We start from the raw sequence: 9,264 nt of genomic DNA on the forward strand, positions 1-9,264 counted from the left end.
CGCCAGGGGCATGTGTGTGCGTGCCCAAGATCCCGAGAGGAGAATGGAGGAGAAGGGATTGCGGCGTGACCATTCTCCCTGGGGGGTGATTTCTCGCCTTCTGTCTCTCTGTCTCTGTCTTTCTGGCAAGCGCATGCACCCTATGGCAAAAACCTCTCAAAAAAGAATTATTTTATTAGGGACCAGCAGTTGGCATAATGGCTATGTCGCTGGACTCCCATTTAGTTGACTATGGTTCAAGTCCCAGACCCACTGGCTTAAACTGATGCTGGGCACATGTGCCTATAAACCCAAAATCTCAAGAGGAAAATGGAGGAGAAGGGATTGAGGCATGGCCATACTCCCTGGGGGGTGATTTCTTGCTTTCTGTCTCTCTGTCTCTCTCTGTGTCTCCAGTGAGCACATGTGCCCTATAGCAAAAATCTCTCTAAAAAATAAATAGATAAGGGGATCAGCAGTTGGCATAATGGTTATGTCACTGGGCTCCCACATGGGCAGCCAAAGTTCAAGTCCTAGAGCCAAAGGCTTCACACTCACACCAGGTGTGTGTGGAGGGGTGCCCAAAATCTGAAGAGGAGAGAGGAGAAAAAGGGATTGTGGCGTGGCCATCCCCCTAAGGGGTGACTTCTCGCTTTCTGTCTCTCTAGTGAGTGTACACCGCCCAATAGCAAAAAATCTCTCTAAAAAAATAATTAAATAACTAAAAATAAAAATAGGGACCAGCAGATGGTGTAATGGTTATGTCACTGGACTCCCACGTAGTCAACTGTGGTTCAAGTCCTGGACCTGGAGGCTTGAAACTCATGCTGGGCGTGTGTGTGTGCGTTACCAAAAATCCTGAGAGGAGAATGGAGGAGAAGGGATTGCCTTATGGCCATCCCCTTTGGGGGGGGGGGATGATTTATTGCTTTTTCTCTGTCTCTCCAGCAAGTTCAGCCACCCTACAGCAAAAATCTTTCTAAAAAAAATAAGAAGATAAAAGAAGGTCATAAAAATGGGGCCCTAAATCTGATGGTACTGATGTCCTTACACGTAGAGACATCTCTCTCTCCATACTGTTCTAATGAGTGGCCAGAAAAGTCATAAAATATTTTTCTGTTTTTCTATGCAAAAATGCGTCATGACTTTTCTGTGCAAAAATGAGTCATGACCTTTCTGACAAGAAAAACCCCTTTTTCTTCTTCCCAGCTCTGGATTACTTAACTAGACCATGAGCACCAAGGGCAGGAAATTTTTTTTTTTTTGGAGAGGTTTTTTTGCTTTAGGGCGCGTGTGCTTGCCAGACAGAGAGAGACATAGAGACAGAAAGCGAGAAATCACCTCCCAGGGGGGATGGTCATGCCGCAATCCCTTCTCCTCCATTCTCCTCTCGGGATCTTGGGCACGCACGCACACGCGCCCGGAGTGAGTTTTAAGCCACCGGGTCTGGGACGTGAACTGCGGTCGACTACGTGGGAGTCCAGCGACATAGCCATTACGCTAACTGCTGGCTCCCAAGGCAGGAAATTTTCAGCACATTCTATAGCTGTACCCCAGGTGCTTGGCAAAGTAGGCATTTATAAGTATTTGTTAAACATATTCTTTTTTCTTTTTTGTAGAGAGGAATTTTTGTTATAGGGCACGTGTGCTCGCTGGGGACACAGAGAGAGACAGAGAGAAAATGAGAAATTACCCCCTAAGGGGGAGGGCCATGATACAATCTCTTCTCCTCCATCCCCCTCTCAGGGTTTTGGGCACACACACATGCACACACGTGCCCAGCATGAATTTCAAGCTGCCAGGTCTGGGACTCAAACCACGGCTGGCCAAGTGGAAGCCCACTATGCCACTTGCTGGCCCCTATTGAATAAATATTTAAGTAAATGTGGTGGCATGGTGGTTGAGGTGGCTAGAGTGCATTTGAGTCCTGGACTCAATGGCCTGAGAAACATGCTGGGTGCATGAGCATGTGTGCCCACAATCCCCAAAGGAGGGGAAAGATGGAGAAGGGATTGCGGCGGATCATGCTCCATGGAAAATACTTTCTCACTTCCCCCTCTCTGGAAAGCACACCTGTGCTCTGGCAATTGTAAATAAATAACAACCAGCTCAGTTTTGAAGAGGCCTTCGCTCACATGTCTCTGTGCAGTATCTCTAATCTCTCTTCACATAACCTTCTTGTTTTCACACATATGCAAGCCTGCCCATTTAGAACACAACTGACTTGATACTGCTGCCCTTTCGAATGTCCCATTTCTCTAATTCCTTTGAGTAACAGGCTGACTTTTACCAGCCTTGTTTAGTACCATTCAGTCCTCTTCATTCCTTTGTAATCTGGTCTCAGTTCTTTCAACTACAGAGATCAATGACCATGATTCGAGTCTTCCATTTAACATTTAAACCGTCCCCAGCCCTTGCCTTCCTTGATTTCAACGTCTTTTTTTCTTTTCTTTTTTTTTTTTTTTGACACTGCTGATAACCACCTTCTTTCGTAAATTCTCTACTTTCGTGAGGTTAAGGACATTCTACTTTCCTGCTTAGACTTCTCAAACTATACCATCTCTGCCTCCTTTGAGCATTTTTGTTGTTGCTGTAACTTTTGCTATAAGGTGCGTGTACTTGCTAAAGAGAGAGAGAGAGAAAGTGAGACATCATCCCCCAGGACAGATGGCCACGCTGCAGTCCCTTCTCCATTCCCCTCCTGAGATTTTGGGCATGCACACACACATGCCTGTTGTGTTTTTCAAGTTGCTGAGTCCCGATTCGAACTACACGGTCAAGCCATGTGGGATCCATCGACTTAACCACCATGTCACCTGAGGCCCCCTTTGAGGATATTCTAAGACTTAACTTTCTTTTCCCTCCCTCTACTATTCCTTCAGAGATTGTTCTCCTGACTTCAAAGATCAACTCTTTTGTTGACTCTTGTGAGATCATAACTGAGTTAACTGATATCCTCTTTTCTTTTTTAATTTACCAGAGGATACATGTATGCAGCACAGAGAGAGAGAGGGAAAGTGAGAAAGCAACCCTCATGGGGCATGGTCACGCTGTCATCCTTTCTCCTCCATTTCTCTCTCCTTTCAGAATTTTGGGCACTCACACACATGTGCCCAGAGTGTTTTTCTCTCTCTCTCTTTTTTTGTTTTTGAAGGTTTTTGCTACAGGGTGCGTGCAAAAACAGAGAGAGACAGAAAGCGACAAATCACCCCCCGGGGGGGATGGCCACGCCGCAATCCCTTCTCCTCTCAGGATCTTGGGCACGCACAAGCACCCGGCATGAGTTTAAGCCACTGGGTCTGGGACTCAACCAGCAGTCAACTACATGGGAGTCCAGGGCCCCAGCCATTACGCTAACTGCTCGTCCCCCACGCCCAGAGTGTTTCTCAAGCCGCCTGATCTGCGACTCGAATCATGAAGTTGGCCATGTGGAATCAAGCTGCCTGAACCACCACATCACTGGCTGGCACCCTGATTTCATCTTAAACACAAAAATGGCAAGCCTCAAATTAGCTCTCAGAGCTGCCAGTCATCCCACCGTTTCTCTGATAGGTTCATATTTTTCAATGACTATGACAAGCCTTCTCTTTCCTTAATCCTTTTCACCCCTTTCTCTATTCTGTTGGTTGGATCTGTCATGGAGAGTTAGAAACCATCATATGGAAACTGAGACTGTACCTTCCTGATCCCAAGATTCAGTCAGGACAGGCCAATCACAAGCCATTTACATTTGAGTTCCGAGCAACCCCTTTCAGGGACTAGGACAACTGAAGATTTTCTACCCAGACGTCAGCCTCCTGACTCCAAGATCTAGCCAGGGTCAGAGTAATCCTCAATTCCCATGGAATCTGCTATACAAAGACAGAAAAATTATACTGCAGAGAGATTGTAGATCACCTCCACTTGCATGCCTCTGAATGCTCAGATTTAACTCCAAAAATTAGGAAAAAATGTGTAATTCATCAGGTGACCAGAAACCGCTGCAGATGCACAAGAAATATGAGAAACCAAGAAAATATCTCTACTCCAAGGGAAAAGAATAACTCCTCATCCTCCACAGACAGTACAATGGAACTCGTGGAAATGTCTGATAAAGAATTTAGAATATTCACAGTGACAAATCTAACAGAGATGTAAGAGAAGAGAGACTACGAACTCCAGAAGATGCAGGAGGAAAGAGACAATGAGTCCCAAGAGGTGGGAGAAGTTCTGGCATGATCTAAAAGGGGAGATACACATCATAAAAAAGAATCAAATGGAATTGTTAGAGATTAAGGCTGTAATATACGAAATCAAAACCTCCCTTGAAAATATTAAAAGCAGACTAGATCATGCAGAAGATCGAATCTCAGATGGAGAAGACAAAACCTCTGCCCTAGAAAAATTCACCATAAAGACTGAGAAAATAACCCCAAAAAATGAGAATAACATACGAGTAATATTAGATACCATTAAACGTCCAAACATTTGGATCATCGGTAGCCCCGAAGGTGAGGAAACTAATAAGGGCATTGATAACCTATTCCATGAAATCCTGAAAGAAAACTTTCCAAACCTAGAGAGGCATTTAAATAACCAGACATGCATGGTGCTTAGGGTGTTAGAGCCCCATATGGCCGACTGTAGCTTGAGTCCCGGATCTAGAGGCTTGCTTTCCCATTTTCCCTCTCTCCCTCTCTCTCTCTCTGGTGAGCTCACGTGCTCTTTAACAAATTTTAAAATGGTAATGGTGATAAATAATTCTTTTTTTAAAAAAAGTAAAAATGACACCTAAAGATTTAACCATAAATTATAAGTAAAAGTGAAAAAGACTGATTGAACAACTTATCATAAAGGTGTTTCCATAACTTATTTTCTTTATATTTAGGAACCTTAGGTGCTTTAACTCACATTATCAATTCACTTCATTATAATCTGAAAAAAATCTATAAAACATATTTGAATCATAACTCTAAGAAACAATCAAGAACGCTTATTTAGTTTTTGGAAAACTTTATTTCAGTTTAACCAACAAAGAAAATAATATTTATGTCATCCAGAGACAGATGGGAGAGTACGGTCATCCTTTATAGCTGTTTAACTGCAGACTCCAAATGAAAGATGTAATCTAGGTAAAAGATACTTATTATTCCAGATTATATTTATCTCCCCATCTAAGATCACAAACATTAGAGAAAAAAACTTTTAACAGATTTACATAAAATCACATCAGAAAAGCTGAGAAAATTATGTCTAACACTTTGGGAAATTCTGTTTCTCCTTAATACTCAGAAGAATGAATTCTTAAGGATCAGGAACGGGTGGTTTGCACTGTAAGTATTAGAAATAATGATAAACACTTCCTTCAGTTTCATACGATTTTCAGGATTCGAGATGTTATTTAAAATTTAGATGTAGGCTTAAATAGTGCCCCAAACTGAAATCTAAAATTTCTCTATAGAGAAAATGTAAAAATATGACTATTTGGATCTTGTCTTAATTTATGGTTAACCCCATTTTTAATGTTTAAAAAAATAGACATGGTAGCACTGTTAGACACCTGAAAAAAGACTTCAAATAGAATATCCCTATTAACAACAGCAACCAAAAAATCTAATCCAGTCTACAGACTTTATTTCTGATCAAGTAATAAACTTTCGATTACTTCTTTGAGCTTGCCTTCTATTAACAATGCATAACTTGCCAGATGACTACTTCATTGATTGCCAAGCTCTTCTTCCATTGTATTTTTTTCCCTTTTAACTCAGACATATCTAGAAATAAGGAGACAATGCAGAATAGCTGTAATGGCCTTGAATAATTTTCTCTCTTTTTTTTTTAGGTTTTTGCCATAGGGCATGTATGCTCACTGGAAAGACAAAGAGAGGGAAAGTGAAAAATCACTCCCTAGGGGGATGGCCACACAGCAATCTCTTCTCTTCCATTCTTCTCTCGGGGACTTTGGACACACATGCACACACACTTGGCATGATTTTAAAGCTGCCAGTTCTGGGACTTGAACCATAGTTGGCCATGTGGAAATTCAGTGCCTTAACCTCCATGCCATCTGTTGGTCCTAACTAATTTTCTTTTACTAATTAGTTGATCTTATTCCAGTGAAGGCTAATATCAAATTTAACCAACAGTCTTTGATTAAAAAATTACTTACAACAGAAGAATACTGGATCGATCATATACAGAAATCTTGATCAATAATCTACTTATATGTCACAACCAGTCATCTTTCTAAACAATTTATAAGTGTAAAATATGTAATATTGTTTAAAATAAATATACAATATATAGTTTCTACATTCTCATACAGGCTTAAAAATGAGGTAATAAAAACTTAATTGATTAAAACTTTTACCATTCTGGAATGGCTCAGGGAAATGATGGTGAGATGTTTTTTTTTCCTTAGGTCTTCTCACATTTTCTTTGAGTGCTTCTGAGTAATTCTTTTTCTATGTTGAAAAATTATGTAAAAAATCCTTAAGCTTTGTGGGATAGTCTGTCATCACCCCGGTTGCTCCCAAATCAAAAGCTCTTTTGTATTCTTGTTCTTCATTTAATACCCAAACATACACCTGAAAATTAGAAGCGTGAGAAGTATGAGAAGAAATGTTAGTATAGAAAATTATTTGTATAACAACATGTATCCACTCAACCTCAGCACACTTGGTAATAATCTTCTAAAGCTGCCATTTTAAGAAATTAAACTCTTGTTTAAAATCCTATTTTGATCATTAACTATACATTGTCCCATTCCTCTGACTTCGACTATTCTCACCTATACTTAAGAGGAATCTGGACATGACAGTGCTTTATTGCCAAGTGTAAGGTAGAGTTTAAGGTCCTCATTTATTCATCAGTACATTAGTGTCATTGGAGTCAGGGACCAAATAATGTCAGTTAAAAGTCCCTGCCCTTTACACTTGTGTGTAACAAGTGAGCTGTGCTGATTCCAAAATGAATCATTCCAAAAAACTTACTTGAATGCCTCTGGCAGTGAGGTGGTCAAACAAAGCTTTCCTCATTAGTAAACTAGAAGAGAACAGCAGAACAGATTTAGGTATTTCTTAGGCCTAACTAAGGAATCAGTCCTTAGTCCTAACTTAGTCAATTTAGAGTTTGGGACATAATTCCTAGCTTAATTCAGTACCAGTGCTTCAGCAATATCAGCAACGGCCTCAAATGACAATGGTTGCTATGGATGAATGCCTGTCTTAACTGCTTGATTTCCTTTCGCTGCTGGCTGCTGGCCCCGAACAACTGAAACTTCTTTCCTATTCCTTGCCACCACTAGATCCTCAGAAAACTCATTCTTATTGAAGCAGCTCAATGGAGAACAGGCTTCCCCCACTTTCCCTGCTGGAGCCATAATGAGAATAAGACCTGGGAAATAAATGTTTATAACTTTGCAAAGTTAAAATAAGATAGTGAATTTGGGTCGCGCTCTGTATCATAACAGTTCGATTACATAATGGGTTAGTCTTTTATAAACTATCTTAGAAACCTCTACTAATCACACTATTCTATAGCTAGCAAAAATCATTTTTAAATTCCAAATAAATGATTTACAAAAAAACTCTTAGAATATAAATCATTTGAGCAAGATGGGAACTAATTGCACTGGAACATTGTACATATTATTTCTATTCCACTATGCCTATTAGAATGATTAAATTAAAATTACAAAAACTAGAAATCATGTGCATTTAATACCAACTAAAAATGCATTCTCGAAGGGCCAGCCCCCTAGCCTAGTGGTTAAGGGAACCAGATCTCACATGCTGACTCAGTTCAAATGCCAGTCCTGGAGGCTTGAAAAATATGCTAGGTATGTGTCTACACCCCAAATTCCAACAAGATGGAGAAATGGAGGAAAAGGGATAACAACATGGCCATGCCCCAAGAGGGGATGCTTTCTCTATATGTATCTCTGGAGGGCACATGTACCCTCTTGCAATTAAGAAAATGCATTCTTGGAAATTAGAAATTAAGTCAGAAATAAAGCAAAACAGAATAAACCCTGTGGCAAAGAGAAAAGATAAAACTAATTTTCTAAGACTCTGAAGAGCTAAATTATAATAAAAAAATGATGATTAAGGACTATTAACATAATTCAAGATTGTTTTAAAGCAAAATATAGCACTACTACTTTGTGGATTTTACCTAACATTAAACTCAATATGTCTTAAATATTAGGTATCTTCACATTAAAAAAAAATTTTTTTTCTACTACCAGAGAGACAGAGAGAGAATGCACTCCCTGCATGGGCCTGGTCATGCCACAATTCTTCCTCAATTTCTCCACCCCACCAGGATGTTGGGCACACATGCACATGGACTTAGCATGTTTTTCAAGTTGCCTGGGCCAGGGGACAAACTGCTTTAGACACGTAGCATCTGGTCCCCTATGCATAGGGCTTAACCACTACTTTACAGAGCAGGCCCTAGGCATTTCTTTTTTTTAAGTTTATGTCTACCCTGTAGATAAAACTTCCTATTAAGTCTTGGTCCAGATTTTTCTGACAAATGCTGGTAGACAATATACACTTTACATATACCATATAGCTATTCATACTTCTTACACCATGGTCTGAATGTGAGAAAGTGTTAGCAATAAGTAAATAGAAGAGAATCGCTACGTATCTCAGGTCTTCCACTAACTCACTAGATAATTTCAAGTAAATCACTTAACTGAGTAGGTGGCGGCTCAGTTCTCTTATGGAATTAGATGAGGTTATCTCACAAGATTCTTCCTAAAGTTTCATGATTAGTAATAAACTGATTCTAAATGATTCGTACATATTTATTAGCACAGTAGGTGCTTAAAATGTCTTTGTTACAAATTACATGTGGAAAGCTTGTACTAAGTTGTAAGTGTGGTTATTTAGTAAATATAGCCAAAGGAGTAATTTGCATATTAAGAAACTAAAATTCTTACAAATCAGAAAGCCAGATGATAAACTTTTGACTTCTGGACATGGTGTGTGGTTCTTTTAGCCTAAGATAAAATAAAGTTTGAATTACAAACTAGAAACACAGAAAATATATCAGTGTGATAAAATAAAACAAGTTCAAAAATAAAAACTCTGCCTTATACTAAGTACATTAAAGAAGATTAGTAAAAGAATAAAAATAAACTGAGACAAAGCCCAGATGCATTCCCCATTTCCATTGGTCTCAAGCTAACTTTTGCTATCACTATTCAAAGGGAAAGAAAGAAAGGAAGGAAGAAAGGAAAGAAGGAGGGAAAGAAGGAAGGAAGGAAGGAAGGAAGGAAGGAAGGAAGGAAGGAAG

General features: G+C 39.7%; 1 protein-coding gene across 2 annotated transcripts in view; it reads right to left on the reverse strand.

Moving 5' to 3' along the window:
- Positions 1-4,954: 4,954 nt before the first annotated feature.
- The window catches only part of GDPD1 (glycerophosphodiester phosphodiesterase domain containing 1), a 65,833-nt gene continuing 61,523 nt past the window's right edge, over positions 4,955-9,264 (reverse strand). The window contains exons 8-11 of one of the 2 annotated variants that reach the window (XR_001370799.2): positions 8,909-8,968; positions 6,951-7,002; positions 6,329-6,545; positions 4,955-5,086 (exon numbers count right to left, since the gene is read on the reverse strand). Coding sequence is in view for 1 of the 2 variants with exons in the window: in XM_014590191.2 (XP_014445677.1) it covers positions 6,423-6,545; positions 6,951-7,002; positions 8,909-8,968 (235 nt within the window). In the remaining variant the exon portion in view is untranslated. Of the gene's footprint in view, positions 5,087-5,954; positions 6,546-6,950; positions 7,003-8,908; positions 8,969-9,264 lie in introns of those variants that run through there. The other variant, XM_014590191.2, reaches the window with a different exon arrangement.

Source organism: Tupaia chinensis, unplaced genomic scaffold (assembly GCF_000334495.1).
Source record: "Tupaia chinensis unplaced genomic scaffold, TupChi_1.0 Scaffold000416_1, whole genome shotgun sequence".
NCBI lineage: Eukaryota > Metazoa > Chordata > Mammalia > Scandentia > Tupaiidae > Tupaia > Tupaia belangeri.